Below are 24,307 nucleotides of genomic sequence, written 5' to 3' on the forward strand. Positions count from 1 at the left end.
AGTTCCACCCGTTTCCATCTTCTTAGGAACCAAGTCTGGAGTAACCCTGTCCAAGCGCGGGGAACTTTTGCCGCCGGCATATGCAAGGTTTTACATAATGGTCTCTCGCAATCTGAGAGGTGAGGAACAGCAGACTTGCCCATCCATGTCTTGTTTGGTTGGCGCGAAGTGGCCAGGAACAACTCGCAAGTTTATGTAGTTGGTGGAATGATGAAGACAGCTAGCAGCACGCTAGCCTAGCAAACCCAATCAGCCGCGTTGTTTGTCCTTGTTCCCTCGTGTGTGCCAGTGGCTAAATACATGGATTGTATGCCAATAGGCAGATGCTTGGAACCGCCCACATCACGCGAGGTTTTGCGAATTGATTACATGTATTTACTGAAGCAGCTCTTTCAAAACACCGCCGGCCCGTCAAATTTCCCGGCAGCATTGCCCAATGCATAGCCGTCCTTCTCCGTCCGTGTCCCGGAAGTCAGTCCTGTTCGGATATCAACGCTCAACATGGACGGGTACATGATATCCGTTGCCGATCACGACGGCGCACACCCGTCGACGCCTCCGCGCCAGGCGGGTAGAGACCACAGAGACTCGAAGCGGATGCGGGTGACGCGTGCCTGCGACAGGTGCAAGAAGTGAGTGAGACGCCATCCCGAGAGCAGCCCCTTGACGTGTCTCAGCCTCAGAGCATAGAGCATCCCCCACTGATATCAGCACAGGAGAAAGATTCGCTGTACGGGATTGCAGCCGTGTCGGCTATGCATCGAGGCCAATGCAAGTTGTACATACGATGCCGCCTACACTCGCGGCAGACACGGCGCGATGGCCTCTCGCCGGAGCAACCGCGCCTCTCCGCCGCCGCAGCCGCCGAGCGAGCAGCAACACCATGAGCGCCAGCAGTCCGAGTCATCGCGATGGCACGCCGCCAACCGCCAGAGCCCCGGAGTGAGCCGGCAGCAGCACCAGCAGCAGCAGTCCAACGGCGACCCTCCGGACTCTTACTCTGCCCTCGGGGACCCCACACAGCCCGGCACAGAGCCGTTATCACGGGCCTCTCCGGAACCTGTGCAGACCGATCTCGAGGGCCACTATGTCGGGCCATCCTCCGGAGTCTCGTTCCTGCTCAGGATTCAAAAGCGGCTAGACCAGAACGTGTCGTTTCCGCAAGGATCCTCCATCTTCACCTTTGGCGATGCTCCCTTGCCCTATCTCGACTCGCTGCAGACTGAGGCGCCGTACTTTGACCCAACCCTGTATATGATGCTGTCTAGAAGTGATACCACGCGTCTCGTCCAGAGGTACTTTGACTTTGCCGTTCCCGTGGACAGGTTCCTCCACCAGCAGACCATAGAGACATGGCTTGACGAGCTGTATGAGACAAAGGGGAAGATGCATAATAGCGAGGACGCATCCACCCGGACGGCAGTCTTGTTCATGGTGTTTGCTCTTGCCCAGGCGCACATGAGCCCGAGGCCCACATCTGACGATGCCGACCTTAGGTATTGTTCTCTTTGTGACCTTACCTCAATAAATTTCTAACCTATCTCTAGCGTTCGGTATTTCCTTGCGGCACACCAGCTGCTGTCAAGAGAACAGGGAGCCATCCGCCTGGCAAGCATCCAAGCCCGATTGCTGCAGTGCCTCTGGCTCCTGTCTGAGTCACGGATAAACCACTGCTGGAACCTCTTTGGAACTGCTGCGCGCCTTGCCTATGCCATTGGCTTACACAGAAAGCGCCATGCTGATCGAATTGACCGTATCGAAGTAGAATGTCGGCGAAGGACATTCTGGAGCGCATATGCTTTGGATAACTATCTTAGCATGGCCCTTGGAAGACCACGGACGTTTCATGATGATGATATAGACCAGGAGCTACCATCGTGCGTGGATGATCACCAGATTTATGCCGATCACATCAGACAGGGCAGCACCCATGGACAATCGGTGATGTTGGGGCCAGTTGCTTATGCCAAGTAAGTAAACACCTTTCCTATTTGCTCTTATGAAAGCTAATTAGTATGGCAGAATGTCGCGGATATTGAGCATGATTCTTCGCAACGTCTATTCTATCCACACAACCTCGCGAAATGACAAGCACGCCTTTGCAACCATTCATACAAAGGAACTCATCGAGTGGCGAGCAGACGTCGCTCATTTTCTGGACCCGGTGACTAACATGCCACTGATACCCATCTTTCAGCGCCAGAAGAACGTCCTGAATCTGGCTTATTGGCACACCATGATTCTCACTCACCGGCCGTTTCTACTTCGCAACTTTGCACAGCTGCAGAATGGCAGCCGGCCGCGACGTGATGACCACGAATTCGAATCGCGTATAGACCAAAGTGTTCATGAATGCCTGCAAGCGGCTATGAACATTACTAAAACAGTTAATGACATGTACCAAGGAGGCCAGCTTTTCCGAGCATACTGGGTAAGTCGTGGTGTATTTTGTGTCATCACTGGGGACTGCTTAACTGAAATCTCATAGTTCACCTCGTATTTCGCCTTTTCTGCTGCGGTCATTCTCTATGTTTACACTATCCAGAAGAGCAACGAACCTGAAGAATCATATTCTGGTTATCTTGCGGCCGCAACTCGTTGTCAAGATCAGCTGTCCAATCTCACGGAAGATGGGTCTTTGATCGCACGATACTGTTTGGTGCTGGAAGAGCTACGCCTCGAAGCGCTGAGACAGACCAAACAAGGCCAGCTTAATAATGCGCGTTCGCCAACACAAAGGCAGACCACTGCAATGACAAACACCGGCAATGGAGCAGACACATATGGAACAACTGACGATGGGACAATGGTTACGGAGCTAGGGGCGAATATGACGGACATGGGCGCAATTGGCGATATCTACGTGACTCCTACCGATTCTCTCGCCGAGATGACAGGCTGGGCTCAGTTTGATGCAATGGTTAGCGTTTCTATGGACGGATTCCAGCTGAATATCTAATGTAGGCTACCACTACTGTGGTCCAACTTAATATTTTCATGTATTTATGAGCTATGCGTACGAAGTAATAATATCCACACTCTCTCTAACAAGGCAACTCTCTACTCCGACACTGACTTAACCCTTTCGCTGAACGGCTTCAATAATCCAATTAATCCTTCCATCTTCTGCAATCTCCGCAAACATGAACGTCTCAGCTGGCATCTGCTTGCCATCCTGCAGCGTCGTCACCGACGTATGGCGCTCCGCAAGTTGGTTCCCATCACGCAAGAATTGTACTGTTGTGAGATCGACGTCCAGCTTCATCTCGCGCAAGCGACGCATGTGCGCTACAAAACCGTCAAAGTCGTATTTCTCATCACCCGCATCGAATTTGAACTCGGGAGTGAATATCTTCGAGAGGTCTGCTTCGGTATCCTCAGGGTTGCCATGGAAGAGGCTTTTGAGGGTGGCTTGGTATGTTTCTGGCTTATCGGCGAAGGTGGCTCGCGAAGACATTGTGAGCAGATGGTGAATTAAAGAATATGCTTTTACTGTTTGGGATTGTTTTATTGAGAAATGTGATTGAGAGCTGGTGAAATTGTGGTGGCAAGCTCAATGAGCTTTTATGGTTGGTGTAAATATTGGTGCCTGATTATTAGTTTCGACAATGAGAGTATTCTTGGTTGATCTCGAAGATTTGGCTATAAAGACGCCATTTTAGAATATTTCTGCCTGGATAGAGATAGCGAAATTTTCAGGAGAGACTGGAGAGTGCATCTAAGAATAGAGCGGTCTTAGGGTGTTGTATTGAAGAAAAGGCTGCGACTCAACCTTAAAGAAGGACGATGCATATAGGCAACCAATGCTGTATATTATGGCAGAAACAATGGAAAAAGGTCATTATTTCTCTGCTCGCCCATGATTTAATTAAGTATTAGGCATCGATCTATTGGAACTCACAACAAGGAGTATATGCTGATTACTTGCATATGGGTAGTCTATGTATGTAGCTCTAGGTGAAATAGCGCACCATAGAATGAATGCACAGTAATCTTCAGTTCTATAAGTTCAATCTCATCAGTTGATAGACTGAGGGGTATGGAATTGATAGTTTTTTGTTGAGCCGATCTGCAACATATATACATGTAGTTCCCTCCAAGGAACGAGTGTAAGGCTTAGGGTTCTTATTTGAGGCGTGATAATGCTGTGCGCGGAGGATAGGCAGTCATCGCTACCAGTGCTTTCTCTTTCATCGTCGCCATCATCACTATTGTTATCGCCCTCAAATATGATCACGTGTATTGTCAGAGAGGCCGTCATTCCGAGATTTCATCTTTAAGAAGACGATTTAATAATTCGAGTGCAAGTTAGCACGGGAAAAAAATATCATGCATATAGGTCTAAAAGCTGAAATGGATCTCGTGCTCCGTCTACCCACTGAGTTCGGCGACAGCACGTTTTCGGACACGGGAAGCTGTTATAGACCGCTTACAGACCTCGGGCACAGAGACACTAGGCTTCCAGCTAGCGAAAGCTAGGTCTATTTAATCAAACACCAATTGGAAGAGAGAACATTATAGAGAGAGGTATGGTAGCTTGCCTAGAAGGATCGTCTGGCTGCGTAAAGGCTCCGTATGTATTTCATGCGGAGATCGTTTACGCACGAGGTTCTCCTTCTGGTACGTTGTTCAAATTCATCAGAATGATAATGATGAAGCGCATTCGTCAGACATCGCTCCGATTTTTCTTTGTTGGTGTATCACCATCAAGATTGTTATAGATGATCAGTCAAAATTGAAGTATATCATGGACAAACGCCAACGATGACTCACTCAGGCAAACACCCAACATCAGACATCCCTCCCCACAAATGCGTCCCAATAGACGGCTCGGGTGCGCCGACCGGTGTGCAATTCTCCCCTTTATGGCTTAAGCATCAGCTCCTTCAGGATCAATGAGCCTCATCATTTGAAGATAAACCCCGGCGGCGCATTTTGAGCTATTCCTCTCTAGACCGGGGCCGAACCCGACGCCGAGACGGCTTCGGAGTCGTAATTTATACAAAAAGAGAGCGTCGGCTCCGTGATCGGCTCAATTAAATGGGTATCGTATATTTCCTACTTCTCTCGCGGCTGCCGCTAACACCTTGACTTACTCTACTACTCTCATCTTTCCCCTTCCTCTCAACCAATACGTGTGTTCAACACTTACAAGACAAGGGCGCTGCCATTTTCAAGGCACCACAGCCGTATTACATGATGGGGCTTTCCACCACTGGAGCACCACACCACCCGTTGTAAGCCAGCTTATTATGCCTTCTCAACATCTCTAACCACCGTTTCTTGCTCCGGCTCCGACTCACGCGTTTGTGTGAGCTGGGCCTGGGACTGGGTAGGCGTCTCTTGTTCCAACATATAAATATCATCATCAAGCTTGTGGTGTCTAAGCCAGAAGACAATCGTCTGGACAAAGAGTGCAATTGCTGGGCCGGCCCAAACCCACTATAGTAACAAAGACAGTTAGCCACTCGTTTCTTATTGTCATACTTGAAATAATTTCGAATCAACTTACAATCAAATGCGGGTCGACAATGGCTGGAATTAGGATCTCGCCAAGTGCACTCGACAAAGCGGTAGTGAACAAGAAGAGAGACATGACGACCGACTTGAGATGAGGTGGAGAGCGCGCATATGCCATCTCGTACGCAGTCACGTTGCAAAAGAGCTCGGAAATAGCACCAAGGGCGACATTGGGAATCTGCCACCAGATGTTGATGGGCGACACGTCGTCACAAGTGCTGGCCTGATAACCACAGGGGCTCGTCTCATACACTCTCCACTGAACAATGGCACCGATGGCACCGGAGATTGCCGCAAGCATGAAGCCGAATGTCATACGGCGGATCGGGCCGAACTTGATGCCGTATTTGGCCAAGAGCGGATACAAACCGTACGACAGAACCGGCGCAAGGGCGATGATGACGAGAGGGTTGAAGTTGCCGAGAAGATCAGTCGGCGCTCCATTGTTCGTCATGGACGCACCCTGGTTCGACTGCACAGCACCAACGCCTCCATCGTTGATGTTGTAGATGGGAAAGTATAAGAAGATGACACAGGCCTCAAATGTACGCTGCACATCCAGCACAGATCGGTCAGTCCACGTTACCTGGATGCCGCGCTCCGCCAGCTTGGTGGGGGAAGCAACAGTCCAAAAGTCCTTCTTCCAAACCTGGAATTTATTGTATCTGAGACCAGCCCAAACAATCTTGAAGAAGTTGGTCAGCTCAGATCCATTTGGCTTCTTGACGACGAGTCTCTTGTACACTGCCAACAGAAGGAAGGGGAGCAAGAAGTACACAATGCCTGGCAAGAGGAAGGACAACCAGAAGCCGACATATTTCTCAGTGTACGTGGTTGCAATGGCGAAGAAGGCGCCGACGTTGATCATGGCATAGAAGATGAGCATCACCCGTTGAATCGTGCGCTCGGGATCGACGATGACCTTTTCTCCCGACTTGAGCACCTTGATCACTTGCCGCTGGTTGGTGTACTGGTCGATGACAGTCGGTGCGACATTAGGCTTGAAGATACCAGCACCGATGGCCAGAGTGAAGAACGAGACGATGAATGGCGCGAGACCCTTGCCGGCTTTGAGAAGGGATGGAGCAGCACCACCAATCATAATGACGTGGGCAACAGCACCAATGATGACGCCGACGAGAATCGTCTTGCTATAAGAGAGAGTGTTGTCAGCACTTTTCACCTGCTATTGGGCTTCACGGATCAATCACACTTACAATCTGCCGAGGCGCGTGTCTGCGATATAGGCACCGAGGATGGGAAAGACATAGGCCAAGAACGTGAACAAAGTGCTAAAGGCTGAGGCGAACTGAAGACCTTGGTTCCTAAGTGATAGAAGACAATCGTTACTCGAGGGATTCTCTTGAGTGGCCATCGCTTCTGTCACTTACAATGCACCAGCATGGCCGTTGGGATCGCTCTTCGGGACAGCTCCGCTACCATTGCCGCCCTCGGGCAGAGGAAACTGCATATAATCGTTGAACACCTGACTGGCGCCATAGTAACTCGCACGCTCAGCAAGCTCGGCCACACAGAGCACCCAAGAGATGGCAGGAATAGATCCGGCGACCTTGCGGAGAGTAATCTTCTCCTCCTCTGTCGGTTCTCGGCCATCGGGGCTTTCTAGGGAGACCTTTTCGATATCGTCATGGAGCGTATCGAAAGCGACTCCGAGCTCCTCGCTCTCGATTGGGGCCGCGCCGGAGAGTATCTCTGCGGTGCCACGCTCATGCGTGGGACCGTCAGCAACGTGGTCTGCATCTGTATTCAGATTGTCTGGTGAGCGATGTCTCTACTGTGACTCGTGCCTGGAGAGTAACACATACTCATCGAGGATGGACTATCCAAACAATTCTTGGAGAGTTACGTGGTTCTCAGCTGGAGCAGGCTATGTTGAAGGTGTCTTTCTCCTCGCCACGATACAGCCTGAGAGCAACAAGCATGGCAGCCCTGCCATACTTATCTATCACAGAGCGTATGGTATGAACATGCTACACAACCACCACAACATACAAACACATGCACGCCTTGCACCCCAGCCCCGCCCGCAATAAAAGCGCAAACTCACCAGGGTGTAACACCATACTTGCATCCCAGGGAGCTATTCCCTATCACGTCCTTCCTCACGAAAGCCCGAGGCGATCAAATCACTTGGCGGACGAGTCAGCTTGGGGGTCAACGCCGAGGCTACTTCTACTTGAGACAAAAGTTCCCAAATAGTATATTGCTGCGATGGTCCTTCGATATGATGGGGTGAATTAAGCCGATTGCGTGCATTGGGGAAGAGATGACCTTGTTCTGGATTATTGCATTTCCCTGCTTCGACGTGGTGGAGTGGAATGGCATCATCCTCCTCCCTCTCCTTCTACATGGCCATGCGTCGCAGGTTTTACAACTCTAAAATAAACATATGCAATGCTCCGAAAGCGCCAAAGCAACTACAACACCGCATTGCATATACAGGTCAAGTCATTACCATGGATGACGAAGAAGGGAGGGAGAAGAATGAGGGCTGGAACCGACTATCAGCATGTCTCTCACTCTCTCTCTTTCTCTTATCACGGCCCAGTTCGACCATCTCGGTTGCCCTTGGACGTTGAATCTCCCTTCGGATACACCAGCCAATGATACGCCGGCGATTCCAAGCTTGCTCCGACTCGGGCTATATCTTTACGAACATTATCACAACAGAGGCCTGCTAGATACCGCGCGATCAAGACCTCCAACACAACAGTCCGGCAATTCGGCACCGTACCAGCATTGGCAACATTGGCGCAATCGAGAATCATGGTTGCGACAGGCGCTGATTTGTCGGCCTGACGCACAACAGCAGCACCCCAGCTTTTGCCCTTGTTCATCTTACCCTTTTGGCATCTTGAAGAAAGCCCCCTGGAACGGAGGGGAGGCGAGTGGGTGCGCTTGCGTGATAGCATCGATGCGTGAGGTGCGAGGCCATGCGGGATCTATCAGATTCTTGATAACGAGTTGTCTCGGCCGGAAAACCGACCCATTACGGATATAAGAACCGGTATTATCTCCCCGCAAGACTTGAGATAGCGACCTCGTTTTCTCGTCTTGCTTTGCTGTTGGTTCCGAGAAACTCTGGTCAAGTTGCTGCTTCGTTATGGACGTTTACATCGCCATTACTTCGCAGGAACTCATGATCAGCACAATGGCCAGGCAAAAGTCTCCAAAAGGCGTCTCGAACAAAATCCCACTGATGAACTTCATCTCTCACGAACTGGGACTTGACCCCGCAAAGTCCCGTCCAACGGTCGCTCTACTTGCACTTACTTCTACGAGTATACAACTGATAGCAGTAATCTTGCATACCTTCATTCCTCTCCACAGGCATTATCCGCGCGTTTCCTCATTGGGTCCCATGATTTCTAGAAGAAGTTGGTTTGGTTCGGGCGATCGTCCAACCAAGACAACGTGAATGTGGGGGTTTTAAGCGACGGCGGATGAACTAAATCCATGGCCTCATTAATGGCGCAGATGAGATAAACTGGGATACACTGCGCTATTGATCAGATAATCGTAAGTGTTGCCCCTTGAATGATGAAAGACAAAAAGCTGTTGGGCCTCTATTTGCCGTGAATCGGAATCTTTGCCCAGGTTATACGGCGTAAGCTTGAATAGGAAAATGCAGTGCATATTCGTGAAGCTACCTAGCCTTGTACGTATCACCGGATACAAGAGCAATAGTGGTAAGAAGAAGAAGGTCATAAAAAGCAGCGGCTTTCCCATGTAGACATCGCCCACCAACGGATGCCGTTTTGCTTCGAGTAGCAGATGCCGCTCCTCCGCACATGTTTCACAACTTGTTCTGTGCCGGGTGTGGAAGTGACTACATCTGAGTGAGCATGAGCAAGTATGAGTGGGCTTTACTCCGCATAATTGTCCTAATTGCTGCTTTTTAAAAGGTTCAATCACCAACCATCGATCATGTGCGGAATCAGCATGAATTCTTGGGAAAACATCTTCGGCAAGCGATGGGCTTTCGGCAAAGAACTATGCCAATACTTTTCTTTTCATCAAATAAACTCTTCTCGAATTTGTCTCATAATTCCCTAGCCTTTACTGTTATGCCGTATCACCTCCACCACTTCTGTAGATTCAGCGGCTCGGAAAGGCCACAAGAATCTCGCTCAACTCGGCCGAGTCGCCTCAGACTTCATCTGGATGCCAGTTGCATACATGCATCTTATCTCCACCCTAGACGTGATTGCTGTCGCCTGTACATGGACTGAGGCCCTCCTACCTTGGATCTTTGAACCCACAAGCGGGGTATCGTTCTGCAAGCTCCCCGATTTCATAACAGCATTTGAAGACCGCATGTAGTTCGCATCACCCATGCCTATGTCACTGCTCATAATACATGGCATCGCCTAGATCAGTGCCATTCACAGGGCAAATGTCATCAAGTCGATTTTGCAGCAGCAGAAGACGAAAAGGCAACAAGGCACAAGATCGGTAGGGCGAATCGTGACGCCTCGCCTCAGCGGAGGGGGAGATTCACCCTTTCCATTTCTAAGCTTGTGTAGAACATCAATTGCTATTCAAGTACATTGCACTGGTTTGGCTCGACTTTTTTTTTCTGAAACTCATGAAGGCTCCAATCTCTTTCACTTCCATGAACACTTTAACGCTGCCCAACGGCCGAACTCTACAGCTTCAGCTACGCCATACGTCCTTGATGCTCTGATCCTCATGATTTTTCGCAGACGTTACAGCACAGTACAGTACCAAAGCACTGCGCATACTCTAACGAAAATACCACCCGAATCAAGAGCAGGTTGCTCTTCACGAGCTTTTCAGTGGCAAAAAGCTCGGACTCTACATGCTGCTGCCTGTTGGCCATGGGACTCTGTCAATGCACGGAGCACTCCGATGTTCAGCTTCAGACGGCTAGCAACAGAGTCGGACATGATTTTTTCCACTTTTCCATTGGCTGTGTCGCTTTGTAGCGTGAATATGAAACGCATAATACTTCCTTGCCAGCATCTCAAAGGATCAATCTATAACCTACTGATGGCCGAAAGCCTTATACACCATACTTATCTCGAGGTAACATGCTTTAGTACATAGGTAGGACAAGATGGGTAAGTGATATATACGACTTCTACCTATCCTCTACAGTATTTGAATTGACCAAAGTCACCATGCTGCTGTCAATATATGCAAATTGGCCAAAGCTTCAGCGACCTGTTGGATGTGTCACATTGGCTGCTGTTAGCACCCGAGTGGCAAATAAAAGACAGAAAGCCACAGAGGGGCGCCGGAAAGAGGATCCAATATCGATTCCTGGAATTGAATTCTTGCAAAGACTTTAGTGGCCGTGCCTTTATTCTACCACCATGAATGAGCATAGGCGCATACTTGTACTTCTGTCAAAGTGTTGGCGCAAGCATTTCATTGAATCGAAGCGTAATTTAGCCCACAGCGGGGCCGTTGTCAGTGTCACCTACATGGGCTACAAACAATGAATTTATGTTGATTCAGCATATTTCCATGACATATGTAAAGTCGGAGCTGCCCGTGCTTCTACCTCTCACCCCCTCGAATTATTTTCTCTTTTGTCCATTTCGTTAACCAATCAAGTCCCATTACCGCCCTCGACGAAAAGATAAACACCTGAATCATGGGTATTAAAGCCAATGATGACGGAAAGATGGAGTATTCCACCAGCGTTGTGCGCCTCGCTTTTCTGCCCGATCACCGCGACAAAATAGGCGTCTCCGAACAATGGTACCAAGTCATGGACACGATCAGACACCAGCCTAATTTCGGTTTTATTTGCAAAGGGGAATCAGTTGATGATGAACTTGATATCGTCTTGTTTATTGCCTGGGAAAATGCTGCTAAACCACCAGCCTCTTTTCTCTCGGGAAACCTCGATTGCATTTTCTCTCCCCTTGACGCTTTTGTCGTCAGGAAGCCTCAGCTTATGTGTAACCTCTATCGGATGATGCGGGGGCCCCGTCACCCTGAGTCATGGAACACAAGTACAATGAGTTTGGACTTCATATCGGAGTTCATCATTATCCGTGGACCGGCTCATGCAACCGAGAAGGCCGTGAAGGAAATCGATATGAATCTCGACGTTTATCATGACAATCGGATCTTTGTGGCAGACTATTACTCCGACTGGCTGTTAATGCGTGCGTTTTTCGCCCACGTGGGTGAAGATTCTGAGAAACGTCCCGATGCAGCCAGTTTCCTACTTAATGTAGCCTGGAAGGGCCTGGAGGAGCGCCGTGAATACAAAGATCCTACCATACCCGATCGCTCGCTCCTTCCTGAGGCACGACAACTTTTCCCAAGCGATTTCTGGCAAAAGTCTGTTGTTGAACGACTGGAGAGTTTGGGTGCCACCACTTCATCATGGACTTACCACAAGGCAGAGGCTGTCCGCAATAAGGAGGGAAGGCTGGTAGTTGGAGGATAATCTGCTCATTGGTACCGCTATAGGTGGTAGTTTATGTGAGAGGAATCAATGGGTGGCATTCAAGTTGGAGTTAATTCAATAAGGTGTATACCGAATTTTGAGCTACCCAATGGAGAATGTAGATGGGTTATGATTTACTTTTGAGAAAATGTGATAGCTGCCATCTCTAGTGCGGTGCCTAGAATGGATTGCGGAAAATTGAACTTTGACTCCACACGTTTACTTCTTTTGACTATTAGGTAAAGCATTCTCTAGTTGTGATAAAATATACTAACACATTGGACAAAGTAGACAAAGTAGACAAAGTAGACAAAGTAGACAAAGTAGACAAAGTAGACAAAGTAGACAAAGTAGACAAAGTAGACAAAGTAGACAAAGTAGACAAAGTAGACAAAGAAGGAAAAACAAGTAGTAGTAGTACCCTTTCTGAGTAGACGTCCGATTCATAGGTAAAGAGGGCAGGTGTAGCTGATTCCCCGCCAGGCACCATTGCCCGGTCCATTGACGCCAACTGATACCTACATGTCATGGCATAGGTAGCTCTACTCTATCCTCTGGGCCCTTCCATTCGAAGACCAATCAAAATTATCCAGGTAACTAGAGAAAGTATCATGTCAGCCCTCTCAATAAGAAACGCCTCCGGACGGAGAAGAACCTACGCCATCATGGCAAAATAGGCGTATGCCTCTGCGGTGTCGGTAGCCTTTTGTGGTCCTGAATTTTTGGCAAACTGACCTTCGTGCCTCATAGCCAGTCTTGCGGCCCTAACATAGCCGTCTGGTTTCCCGAGTTGCGTCAGCTCATGATTTACCCAAAGAGATGCGTAGCGAGGAGAGCGTTGGGAAAATGCGGAAACATACACACTAACGCTTTCTCATACCGGACTCCACCTTGTCTCTGAGAACTTGAAATGGCTCTTAGTTTATTGTTCTGGTCGCGGTACTGGAAAACCAACTCGCCGCTGGGCGAAACTGCCTGTTGATCGGGAACTAGATAGAACAATAAACGTTAGCCAATGCCATGTCGGGGTAACAGGGCTGTGAATGTTTGTGGATTTCTTACGTGCGGTAATGGTGTCATCGAAATTCCTTTTCGCCCCATACCAATGAGTGAGTTCATGAACCATGATGCGAGAGAGACTTCCCACAAAATCATCCAATTTTGTCACTCCCTCTACCACTTTGTCCTTTCCATCGACTGGTGAAACTACTTTTCTTGTACTTTCCGTGAAAGAGAGATCGCAGAAAGTAATCATGTCGTACTTGGCTTGGGTGACTGCATATACCTCAGGACGACAGATTCCAATGCTGTGAGGGTTTCCGTTTGTATGATATCTGTGTTTATATACCCAGGCTCCCCCCTTACCCACTACTTCATGCTGAGTAATATGCAGTTGTTGCCCCATTGGATCATATGGATCAATGTCATATTCCCGATACCATTTCCATGGTTTATCGCCACAAATTAATAGTGTTTTGGAGCGGAGCTTTGTGAAACCGTCTGCTGGTATGTTCTCATCGCCATGTAGGGCTGTACTCATCTTATCGTAAACCTCTGGCAGCAAGGTCAGCTAAGTGGATGCCCAGCATGAATGCTGTACACAAAAGTTCGAAATGAAGCGATGGAAGATGGTGATTGACTTACCAAGAACTCTTTGCATAAACTTGTTTTCCGAGTTGGTTCCTTGTTCATCTGGGTTGAAGCCAAACATGGTGTTCACGGCCCTTGCTATGCGGCCCCATTCAAGACTTTCCCTTCGCTTGGTGTCTTGTTGCGGGCGGGGTTGCTGAACATATTTGAGGTCTTTTAAAGCTTTGGCTGACATGATCGCGGCATCACCGAAAGTTTTTCGCAGAAGTGATAGATGTGGCTTACACGAGTCATCTACATCCCAGATGTCGAGATTCACCCCCCTCACGTTCAAGCCAGTGACACGGCCAAGGCTCAGGAAAAGCCCCAGGACAAATGCAATGAGCATTGCAATAGAGTAACGAGTATTATGAAAGATTGAATAGTCAAGTGGGTGCAGATTCGTGTGAGTATATCGGCTGATTTGAGGGAGTTTTATAGTCAAAGCTGTGGCAGCCAGCTGGGTGATGATGGTATATATATCTTTTACTATAGTTGATATTTCACAAAAACAACTAGATAAGACAGCATATACCACTCTCCAAAAGAAACAAACTTCGCCATGATGCCGCTTCAAAGCTTTGGCCCTGTCAGATATGAAGTTTGGTTGCTGGTAGGTTGCTAGATAGACCACGGCGACGGCGCTGATCCGTATGATCAGTTTTGCTCATACATAAGGAGGAAACTCGCAGGGTGCCTACAATGCGTAATTGCCATATTCAAGTTTGCTAACTATACCTGATTCTTCTTTTTGGTATGCGCTTGTTCTATCTAGATCACCGTGCGTTACTTCTCGTCTGCATCAAGCCGTGATCATGAAGAATGACACGCGCGGCAGCCTACCACCTGAAACTTGCACCCATATACGAGCTTTCGGCTCCGGGACCATAATGTCACGTCGGTGAGGGCACTTGCATATTTGGAGACTCGGAGATGGCGTAAATTGCCACGAAAATCCGCAGCAATAGACGTAAATGTGATCCGAGATTGGTGAAGGTGGACCAAGATTTGAGGCTCGGGGGCGCCGTCGATTGCCGCGAATTTGTGGACATAGCTTTAGGCTCCAGTTTTGAGAACAAACATTATAAAAATAGAGACCAAACAATAAATATCTAAGAATTAATCGTCCCAATCAACGGAATGGAACAAGGCCCTCAGGACTGGAGCCATGACCTGAAACCAGTGAGGACACCTGCAGATTTGGCAGCTCGGACACACCGTCTAATGCTGCGAATGTAGGGATATAATTTTCATCAATAATTTCAATATCAGATCAAGTGACTATAATAATAAAACAACAAACAGCAAACAGATAACAGCTAGTGACCTCAGTCGTAGGCAGTAAGCAGAAGCGCCCAACTGATCTGGCAGGACGTTCTCCTGTTTAACGGAAATTGATCGAAGATTTTGATAGATACTTGCTAAACTCATGAGAAATATATACACGCTTCGTCTCGTAGCTTCCTTCTATATATCATCACCTTTGCTCTCGATTTTACTTCTCAGCTCCAGTCTGCGTTTCTTTAATGTCTTTTTGTTTTTGGTGTCAAGTTATTCTTCACTCAAGCTGCCTTGTCTAAATGTATGCTGGCGCACATTCAATTTGGAAACTATGTTTCCTCGTTGTTCCTTGCTTGGCACTGCCATCTCTATACGCCACAGGCGGCAAACCAACGACCTCTTCCTCCATCACAAAGCCACCCACCCGGTCTACAAGCAGCGTTCCAATCAACCCCTATCACACTACACGCATTCTTACAGTCTACCCAATACCGGTCTTGACCACTTCCAGTGATCAGAGAAGTAGTTCCATTGTACCTCAAACTTCGTACAAGATTGTTGTCTCCCATCATTATTCAGTTCCCCAGTATCATACGGTTCCTGAGCATCATACCGCTTCCCCACATCATAGTGTTTCCAAGCACCATGATAGTGCTGAGCCTCATTTTTACACTCCCGTTCACACTGATACTGCCTTCAAAAGCACAACGCATTCCCAAAGGCTCAGTAAGAGTGCATCGACAACTCCCAGCCGCAGCAAGGAGACGAATGGAAGACATCAGACATCTACAGAAAGATCTAGGATGTCTTCTATTCACTTGACGACTACACCGACATCCAGTAGCTCGAAAAGCAGTTCGAAGGGCACCAAGTCCAAACACTCTGAACGAACGTCAACAGCCTCTCAGTCCCATTCCATTATATCAGCCCATCAAAGCTCCATGTCATCAAAGACATCTGCCTCATTCAACCAGCCACAATCTTCAATGGACCAAACGCACACGTCAACTTCGAAAAGGACTTCTAGTCAAACAAGGGGGGTTAACAGCAACAGTCGGACGAATTCTTTGAAACCCACAACCACGGTTTCAAAAATCACCCACCCTCTGACGCAGACCAAGATCACAACGACACCCGCTCCTCTAACCCACACAAGCAAAGGGGCTACGCGATTCTCCGATACCAAGGCTTTTCAACAACCTCGGTCTTCCAACATTTCAAAGAAGCCAAAGACATCTTCAAGTCGATCATCTCGCTCAACACACAAAGGTAGCTCTACAATGCAAACGAAGTCTACGATTATTGTAGCCCCAACTCCCAATCGGTCAAAACACACGCCAGAGGTTACACACCATTCGAATCAACGGTCAATGACATCTGCGGATCGCATTACTACTTTGCGTTCAGAAAATATTCTCAGTTCTACTAAAAGGAAAAATTCCATCTCAACTTTGACTGAAAAGTCTACCAGTTCGAGCTTAACTGGAACCAGTACCACTCAGGGCCACCCTAAGCAGACAACTAGTTCAATCTCTACAAAGCACGAGGCGAGTTCACTCAGTTCCAAACATCAAACCAGTACAGACACCTCAAGAGGCTCGAAGAAACTATCCTCCACAGGAAGCAGAGTTAGTTCAGCGTCTATCAGGCATCAAAGCAGCATGACAACAGCCACTCAAGGTCAATCAGCTAGCGTCCCACACCCTACCACGGCGACAAGAATGAAGACGTCAAGTCACCCAATACAGACGGTAATTACTGGTTCCAAGGGAACTGTAGTAACTTATGAAGCGACGCGGGATCCCAAATACACGACCAATACGAAAACAACAACTTCAACCAGCGACCATGGTGATCGTGTTATCATATACCCCGGAGGTTGGCGGTGGAGACCAATTGGGTTTCCACATTTGAAACTTCCACCGTTCAAACTCCCTCCTCCTCCAACGTTAAATCCAGATCCCGAATCCGGAGACCACGATCACGATCATGATCACGACACCGAGCATGACCACGACCACGATAAAAGCAGCAAATCTACGACCAAAAGTGCAAAGTGTACCACAACAAGACCGCCTAGATGCACCAAGACTGTTTCGTTCATATCTACCGGGACAGGATACACAAGGTGAGTCGTGTTTGGTCAATAACCATTGAAACCAAAGCATCACAACTAACGGAAGCGTAGTACAATTCTCGGAACGTGCTCACCTGTCAGCGGCTGCGTCTCGGGAAAACAAAGCACCACCACCACAACGATAGCAACCTTTGTACCATCCGTTTGGATCGATGAGCCATACAAGCCCGAGGTTCCTACACCCCCTGAGGAGGTGGATGCTGAGACAATCGAATACTTCAACGATCTTTTCAAGAAAGAAGGTATCTCACTTGAAGTTGACCAGCAACTTGTGGCTCAATGTGGCGGCAACATGCCGGGTATCCCCCTTTTCTGCTTGAACCACTTTAGCACCGATTTCTGTCGAGCCGTACAAGCAGATCCGAGTAAAAAACTCTCCAAAACTTTCGCAGGCCTTGATGCTACGCTAGGGCCGATTGGACCGCTCAATATGATAGGAGATCACCATGTCGGTATGCAGAAGGGGAGGTCATTGGTTAGCAGAGGTCTCTGCAGCGACTGGAGTTTTGAGTTCAATTGGAGCGGTGCTCATTCCAAGTGTGGAAAGTCTTGTCTCGACTACTTAAGTATCATAAGAACCCAGTGCCTTCAATTTAAGACCAATAACGAGGGTTCTCTTGATGCTGGTTGTGGTACCTACAGCCTCGCGATCAAACCAGTTCTCACCACTTCCACCACCTCCACTGGAGAATCGCCTCCCGAACCGACCGAGATTCCAAAAACGCCGCTGGAGCTGAAACCCGCCGTGTGTGCAGACGAGTCTGATTTCCCAGGACACGTCGACGTCCATAAGAGCGACCAGAAGAGACAAGCCGAATCGTTCTGTGAGACCTATTTTCTGGATCGCAACCAAAAGGGGATTCATATGAGCTCACAGAACGAGACTGTCTCGGCCACTGGAGGGGGTCTCTTTGGAGATGCACTTCTCCACTTCTCTGTTTCCTGGGTTGATGGCTGCGAGACAACGGTAGACAGTCAGGATGTTATGCTTCCCGTGGGCGACGATTTCAACTTGAACTGTGGAAATATTCTGTTCAAAACATGGGCAGACTGTAAGTCTTATTATTCTGTTCCGTGAGCCTAACTAATTTGTGTTGTTCACAGGCAACAACGGCGGCGTGGGTGGATATATCGATGCTGGTTGCCTTCGATACCAGTTCAACCCGGCAAAGTAATCCCATGTGTCAGGCACGAATTCCCAAAACACCAGCCAATAGTGGCCCTGTATCCTCCAGGTAGAGTTTCCTCTTTCTATCTCTTTCCGGCTTCCTGGTATTCGTTTTCAACAAACGCGGCCAGATGACTTATGCTTTTGTGTTCTGCTAGCTGCTTCAACAGCATGCACTTTCAAGGTCTCATAGATAGATGTATAGATTGTCAATAGACTTCTTCACGGTCATTATCCTCTGATCCTCTCACTCAGTGATCCTCTCACTCAGTATCATCAGTCATGTCGCCTGTATTTTATTGTAAAATGCGACTGGAACCCCGAAAACGGACCGGTTTAAATGGCTTTATACATCAGGTATATAAAACACATAAGGTACGGCTACCTCGAATCGATATAAAATAGAGGCAAAAATATATGGTAAATAGGAGGATAAAAAAGGAGTCCAGCTAAATGACTCGGGTGTAGGCAGTTATTGCTAAGTACCTGTACTATGCTCCGTATGGAGATGCGAGTGTGTGCCGGAAACTCAGGATTCCAACGGATGAATCTTTATCCCCGCGCATGTGCCTATAGAAACGAGTCGCCTCCCGATTATATACCATGTGTCTAGATAAGCACATACATCTTGTGCTTTTAGCTATAAATGATCACTGATAACATCAATTGATCTTATCTACATCTTGAAGCGACTACAATAAAACTACTCTCATCATGGCGCAGAAAATCCTTCTTATCAATGGCCCCAACCTAAATCTCCTTGGCACCAGGGAGCCTCAAATCTACGGTTCAGCAACTCTAAACGATGTCGTCAAACAAGCAAAAATACAAGCAGCGGAGCTATCTATACAAGTTGATGCCTTTCAATCCAATCATGAAGGAGCCATTGTAGATAAGATCCAAGCAGCAAGAGGGGAAGTGGATGGAATCATCATCAACCCCGGCGCCTTTACACACACCAGCGTGGCGATTCGCGACGCTCTCCTCGGCGTGGGAATTCCGTTTGTTGAGATTCATGTTTCGAATGTTCACGCGCGGGAGTCATGGAGAAAGCATAGTTATTTGAGCGATAAAGCGCAGGCTGTCATTTGCGGATTGGGCGTGTTTGGATATACAGCTGCGATTGAGTTTGCCGCGAAGCATATGAAGGTTAACGCTGGAGCATCTAAGCTGTAGAGTATAAATAAACATCGAATTCTTCGCTATAGAAACATCAAATGATAAGTTTACAACAGGGCTTGAGTTTTATAATTCATGGTAGACCGTCCAAGTGACAAGTCGCGCTCCATCCGCCTCCATGACTGTGCCGCCCTCCTGGCCATTGTCTCCGGGACTCGCCCATCCTTGTCCAACAATGCTCTATTAAATACTTCAAAGCTCAGCCAGCCTTGATATCCGAGGTCCCTGATGATGACGTCCAAAATTCGTTTAACTGGTAGATATCCGCCGTGTTGGCTTTCGCCGTAAAATAATCTGGCATTCCGAGACCAGCTCATTCGAGGCGGTTGCTCCTCGTTGTAAAATGGATGACTGCTGTCAAGAGGCTGAGACAGCTTTTCTGCATCTGCCATTTGCACCAGAAATAGCTTTTTCGGATCAATAGAAGCAATCATCTCATGCAGAGAGGCTTCGACCGCTTCGTCGCAATTATCAGTTCGGCCAGAAGATGCCGACGGGTCCGCATAGATTCGACCGGCAATGTTAAAAGTGTCAAGGCAAATGCCGAAATTCGGGCGGTTGACTCTTTGCACAACATCCCAGCTCGTCTCCCATGTGTCGACTCGTGTGCCCCAACATAGAGCCTCGTAAGCGAATTTAATGACTGGGGAGGCTTCAAGACCAATCTCTGCAATCTCAACCATGTCTTGGACAATCGCATCCATATCCGACGATACTTCTGAAGGGGAGAGAAAGCTACTTGGAAGTAGTATCATCTCAGTCCCTAAGATGTGCGCCATATGCACCCATAATTTCGCATCATTTAGTTTTTGCTGGTGTAATTGTCGGTCTACTAGTCCCTCGTAATGCATAAAGGGCTGTAAACAAAGGATCGATAGTTCCCGGTCGTCACATAGCTGACGAATTATGGCTGCAGCTGCAAGTTGATTGTTCGGTTGGTCGCCTCCAGGCATGGTCTTTGTCAAATCGAGGAGATCTTCGAAGAACAGCTCGACAGCTCGGAAGCCGTACTTTCTTGCCATGTCAAGTTTATGCTCAAGAGAGTGTCCCGCGGAGCACCGTCCAAGGGATACGGTGCAAATACTGGGTTTATACGACATGTTGATGAATTAATTACGAACAAAAAGAGCAGATTGTGTAATAGAGACAACAGTATTGTTTGGAAGGTAAAATAGACAATGAGGTTTAATTTTACTAGGTGTTTTCCATCCTACCCTACTTATGGGAAAGGAAACTATCTTATAGTAAAGAACGGGCATCATCACCGTCAGATCTTATGTTATCACTTCCACCCAAATCAGGTCATAATCCACGTATTTAATGATGAGAAAAGTGAGAAATCATTCCTCTGAAAGCATGACGGATAAAGATTACCCCTTTAGACACGAAGGATGGACAGGAACCGCGAGTAGCCGAGATGTCCTACATCATCTGTTATGAAGCGGTCTTGATGGTATCCAAAAGGAAACTATTCCGCCATTATTCCGCGATTGTAGGAGATGAATATAAGCTTCGTAAAAGCACCGTTTAAAGAAATAACCAGTCAATCGAGGCGATCGTCGCTCCTTGTCTGGATAAGTCTTTAGCCGGATCGCGGGGAACTTCGCCCTCGATCCACAGATGATCGCGGCTATGTTCTCACCCCACGCTTCGTATTGTACAATGGTCCAGTGATCCGAGTCCTAGCAAGGGGGAGAAAGCCGGATATTCGTCGAAGCGAGCGCCCTTGCCAGTAATCCATCAGACTTGTTTTCAATCCGCTGTCTTTTAATCTGGAATTCATTCTTAATATCTTCACTCTTCAAAACCGCCCGAGCCAGCGATGTTATGACCAAGATCTAAAGTCTCTTCAATTATAGCATTTGACAGAGCAAACATCACCTGCGACTCTACAATAAATTCCCAGCAGTCCGAAATGGCCCTGTCGACAGAATCCATCGTCAATGACATTGAACGTGCAGGTCTCGACAAGCATGGCTATCTATTTGGCCAAAAACTCACACATTCGCTGTCTCCCTTCCTTCATCAAGTCATCTACGATCATCTGAATCTCCGATGGAGTCAGGTTCGTCTCGATTCAGCAGACCTACGGCTCTTTTTAGATCTGGTGCAGCATCCATCATGCTACGGTACGTGATTTCGATCATCCCTCAAACAGCCGCTTTGTAATCTAATTATATGTTTCCCATCCAGGTGCATCAGTTACAATGCCAAACAAAGTGGCCATCATTCCTCACCTTGATGAAATGACCGACGAGTGTCGCGACGTGGGAGCCTGCAACACAGTCTTCTTCAAAGAGAGGGATGGTCAGCGGATCTTGTGTGGTACAAACACCGATGTCATTGGTATCCGCGACTCTTTTTTCTACAATGTCAAGGATCCAGCCTTCACGTACCACGACCGGCCAGCTCTTGTCATTGGTGGAGGAGGTGCCGCACGAAGCGCTATCTATGCCCTACGAAAGTGGATGAACGTCAAAGAAATATACCTGGTAAACCGCGATGCTTCTGAAGTCGAGGCTGTCATCCGAGACTGCACATCCCGAGGCTACGGTGAAGGTCTCTTACACATTGCCACCGCAGAGCAGGCGAGAAGTGTTGAAGGCCCTGGAGCCATTGTTGCATGCGTGCCGGATTTCATACCGCAAACAAGCGACGAGAAACTTGCAAGACAAATCACAGAGATTTTGCTAGATAAGAAGCACAAGGGTGCAATGCTTGAAATGTGCTATAATCCAACACCATTTACTGCGCTAGGCATGCTAGCCGAGAAGAAAGGTTGGAATGTTATTCTGGGAACAGAGGCGCTTATATGGCAGGGCTTGGAGCAAGACACATATTGGACTGGAAACACGATTGATGGATTGCCGGCCGAGAAAGTAAAGGCTGCGATTGCGGCGAATGTAGCTCAGAGATCACAGTCAAAATTGTAAAAATGAATAAAAACTTTATACACACTCATTAAACATCAGACCAATAATTACTTAATACTAGAGGTGTAATATTCCTTCCAGTACCAGTGGAAAGCCTTCATAGCGTTCTGGAGGGGGTCTATAAAGTGAACACCGGTAAAGGTTCCTCGCCAAGTCGCAGGTCTGGCGCAATTTCTTCTGCTCAATTCGTTGAAGCTTGTGATAATGGCTTTTAAAGTATCCGAAACGTTACTGATTGACAAAAGAAGAGTATAATTCAATGCATTTGCTCATATCATAAAGTGCAGCATTTACTACAAACTGATCAGGCTTTACACCTTGGCAGTTCCATCTTCTACCTGCTCAGCCGATGTCTCCTTCTCATTATCCCAACCTATCCCTCGCGTATTCTGTTCAAAATCCTGGTTCTCAGCTCGAAGTTCCTCCATCAAGATTTTGTTTGCCTTCCACGTCGGCTTAATCTTGAACAGCCGATCCATGGCCTCAAGAGGCAGTGCTTTTGTCTCGGGAATGCAGAAAAATACAAAAACAACGGAAATTATCATGAGAGACGCGAAAAAGAAATAGACGCCATAACCCCACGATTCAAACATTTGCTGCGTGAATCTCGCAATGATGAAATTCCATAGCCAGTTATTTGCGGCTGCGTTAGCCTGGCCAAGAGATCGTGTGTTTTGGTCAAACATTTCTGAATTGATGACCCATGGCGTTCCATTCCATGATGGCGTGTAGAATGCTGTCCAGAGATAGAAGAAGAAGATGGCTGCGATGCCTCCGGAAGATAACGTAGTGTTGTTTTGGTTGGAAGCAGGATCCGAAATCTTGATGTAAGCTCCAATGAACCACATGCACAGGGAGCCACCGATGGCACCAATCATCAAAAGATTCCGGCGCCCCATGTGGTCGATGAGCACGAGAAGCCAGACCAGGGTCAAGGCTGTCTTAACGACACCAAAGATGCCTGTCGTGAGAAAGCTTGTATTGGTTCCCTGGACGCCGATGCTACGGAACACAGTCGGGCTGTAGTAATTGATCGCGTTGATGCCGGAGCCTATGTATCATTAGTAAAAAGATATTGTATATAGAAAGCGGGAAACCTCACCATTCTGGAAGATAAATAGCAGAGCACCAAGGCAAAACCTCCATTGGATCCTGCGCTCCTTGAGAGCCAAGAATGGCTTCCAGAAACCAGCACCAACTTCTCGGCGATAGCGATCCAAATCTTCGTCAATGAATGCCACTTCCTCCACGATATACTTATCGTCACGGTCAAGCTGTCTCATCCAGCAAAGGACTTTCAAGGCTTCTTCCCGTTTACCCTTCAAAAAGAGCCAGCGAGGAGATTCGGGGATGAATATGGCGCCAATTAGGAGCATTCCTCCAGGGATAAGTTGGACGGCAAACGGGATGAGCCATTGTGTGTGGCTGGGCGCCAGGGTTGTGTTTACGCCGTATGTGATCCAGAATCCGACCAGGCCACCAATTTGCCACCCTAACTCATAGAGGCCCACGAGACGTCCACGTACGGCTGGCGGAGCAAGCTCAGAGATGTAAATAGGTGTCATGTTGGAGCATCCTCCCACTCCAAAACCAGCCAGCACGCGGCCACCAATAATGAGGCCAAGGCCACGGCTACCATTGGCACCAAGCATCATGCCGGCTCCAATCATAAAGAAGGCGGCGAAGGTGAGGAGGGATTTCCTACGTCCCAGAAAGTAACTGGAGACGTAGGCCGCCAAACTTCCGAAGAAAGCTCCGGCTTGATAGACAGATACAATGTTTTGTTGAATAAGTGTGAGGTGTGACTTGGAGTATTGCGCAAAGTTAAACTCATCCTCAAACGAAGGGAGGGCAAGAGTAGTGCCAATGAAGGCAGAGTCGTAGCCAATCATGCATGCTGCAAAGGATGCAGTAGCAGCACAAGCATACACTCTCCAGTTGTAGACGGCCTTTGGCGTAGGCCGGTCCTCCTTCAAAGAAAGAATAGTCATGATGAAAGATGTCCAGAC

At 48.0% G+C, this 24,307-nt stretch overlaps 10 protein-coding genes across 10 annotated transcripts; 5 read left to right on the top strand and 5 right to left on the bottom strand.

The window, feature by feature from the left end:
• Nucleotides 1–501: 501 nt before the first annotated feature.
• T069G_06609 (fungal specific transcription factor domain-containing protein) lies at nucleotides 502–2,959 on the top strand (the record flags this gene model as incomplete). Its single annotated transcript, XM_056173819.1, has 6 exons — nucleotides 502–632; nucleotides 717–1,496; nucleotides 1,548–1,970; nucleotides 2,023–2,330; nucleotides 2,388–2,431; nucleotides 2,489–2,959. 6 exons carry the CDS (start codon nucleotides 502–504, stop codon nucleotides 2,957–2,959), a joined length of 2,157 nt encoding a protein of 718 aa, XP_056027398.1.
• Nucleotides 2,960–3,076: 117 nt separating this feature from the next.
• On the bottom strand, nucleotides 3,077–3,457 carry T069G_06610 (uncharacterized protein; the record flags this gene model as incomplete). Its single annotated transcript, XM_056173820.1, has 1 exon — nucleotides 3,077–3,457. The coding sequence occupies one exon, from the start codon at nucleotides 3,455–3,457 to the stop codon at nucleotides 3,077–3,079; it is 381 nt and encodes a 126-aa protein (XP_056027399.1).
• A 1,793-nt stretch (nucleotides 3,458–5,250) lies between these two features.
• T069G_06611 (POT family domain-containing protein) lies at nucleotides 5,251–7,350 on the bottom strand (the record flags this gene model as incomplete). The annotated part of the gene is made up of 5 exons (XM_056173821.1): nucleotides 5,251–5,442; nucleotides 5,513–6,671; nucleotides 6,738–6,845; nucleotides 6,912–7,281; nucleotides 7,347–7,350. The coding sequence occupies 5 exons, from the start codon at nucleotides 7,348–7,350 to the stop codon at nucleotides 5,251–5,253; spliced, it is 1,833 nt and encodes a 610-aa protein (XP_056027400.1).
• Nucleotides 7,351–11,164: 3,814 nt separating this feature from the next.
• On the top strand, nucleotides 11,165–11,971 carry T069G_06612 (uncharacterized protein; the record flags this gene model as incomplete). The annotated part of the gene is made up of 1 exon (XM_056173822.1): nucleotides 11,165–11,971. One exon carries the CDS (start codon nucleotides 11,165–11,167, stop codon nucleotides 11,969–11,971), a length of 807 nt encoding a protein of 268 aa, XP_056027401.1.
• A 542-nt stretch (nucleotides 11,972–12,513) lies between these two features.
• Nucleotides 12,514–13,949, bottom strand: T069G_06613 (uncharacterized protein; the record flags this gene model as incomplete). Its single annotated transcript, XM_056173823.1, has 5 exons — nucleotides 12,514–12,568; nucleotides 12,631–12,748; nucleotides 12,832–12,960; nucleotides 13,034–13,525; nucleotides 13,616–13,949. The coding sequence occupies 5 exons, from the start codon at nucleotides 13,947–13,949 to the stop codon at nucleotides 12,514–12,516; spliced, it is 1,128 nt and encodes a 375-aa protein (XP_056027402.1).
• Nucleotides 13,950–16,542: 2,593 nt separating this feature from the next.
• Nucleotides 16,543–18,193, top strand: T069G_06614 (uncharacterized protein; the record flags this gene model as incomplete). Its single annotated transcript, XM_056173824.1, has 3 exons — nucleotides 16,543–17,009; nucleotides 17,070–18,070; nucleotides 18,123–18,193. 3 exons carry the CDS (start codon nucleotides 16,543–16,545, stop codon nucleotides 18,191–18,193), a joined length of 1,539 nt encoding a protein of 512 aa, XP_056027403.1.
• A 707-nt stretch (nucleotides 18,194–18,900) lies between these two features.
• Nucleotides 18,901–19,362, top strand: T069G_06615 (dehydroquinase class II domain-containing protein; the record flags this gene model as incomplete). The annotated part of the gene is made up of 1 exon (XM_056173825.1): nucleotides 18,901–19,362. One exon carries the CDS (start codon nucleotides 18,901–18,903, stop codon nucleotides 19,360–19,362), a length of 462 nt encoding a protein of 153 aa, XP_056027404.1.
• Nucleotides 19,363–19,412: 50 nt separating this feature from the next.
• Nucleotides 19,413–20,465, bottom strand: T069G_06616 (xylose isomerase-like TIM barrel domain-containing protein; the record flags this gene model as incomplete). Its single annotated transcript, XM_056173826.1, has 1 exon — nucleotides 19,413–20,465. One exon carries the CDS (start codon nucleotides 20,463–20,465, stop codon nucleotides 19,413–19,415), a length of 1,053 nt encoding a protein of 350 aa, XP_056027405.1.
• Nucleotides 20,466–21,280: 815 nt separating this feature from the next.
• On the top strand, nucleotides 21,281–22,298 carry T069G_06617 (shikimate dehydrogenase substrate binding domain-containing protein; the record flags this gene model as incomplete). Its single annotated transcript, XM_056173827.1, has 2 exons — nucleotides 21,281–21,494; nucleotides 21,559–22,298. 2 exons carry the CDS (start codon nucleotides 21,281–21,283, stop codon nucleotides 22,296–22,298), a joined length of 954 nt encoding a protein of 317 aa, XP_056027406.1.
• A 311-nt stretch (nucleotides 22,299–22,609) lies between these two features.
• On the bottom strand, nucleotides 22,610–24,289 carry T069G_06618 (sugar transporter domain-containing protein; the record flags this gene model as incomplete). The annotated part of the gene is made up of 2 exons (XM_056173828.1): nucleotides 22,610–23,349; nucleotides 23,401–24,289. 2 exons carry the CDS (start codon nucleotides 24,287–24,289, stop codon nucleotides 22,610–22,612), a joined length of 1,629 nt encoding a protein of 542 aa, XP_056027407.1.
• Between the last annotated feature and the right edge of the window lie 18 nt (nucleotides 24,290–24,307).

This window comes from Trichoderma breve, chromosome 4 (assembly GCF_028502605.1).
Source record: "Trichoderma breve strain T069 chromosome 4, whole genome shotgun sequence".
NCBI lineage: Eukaryota > Fungi > Ascomycota > Sordariomycetes > Hypocreales > Hypocreaceae > Trichoderma > Trichoderma breve.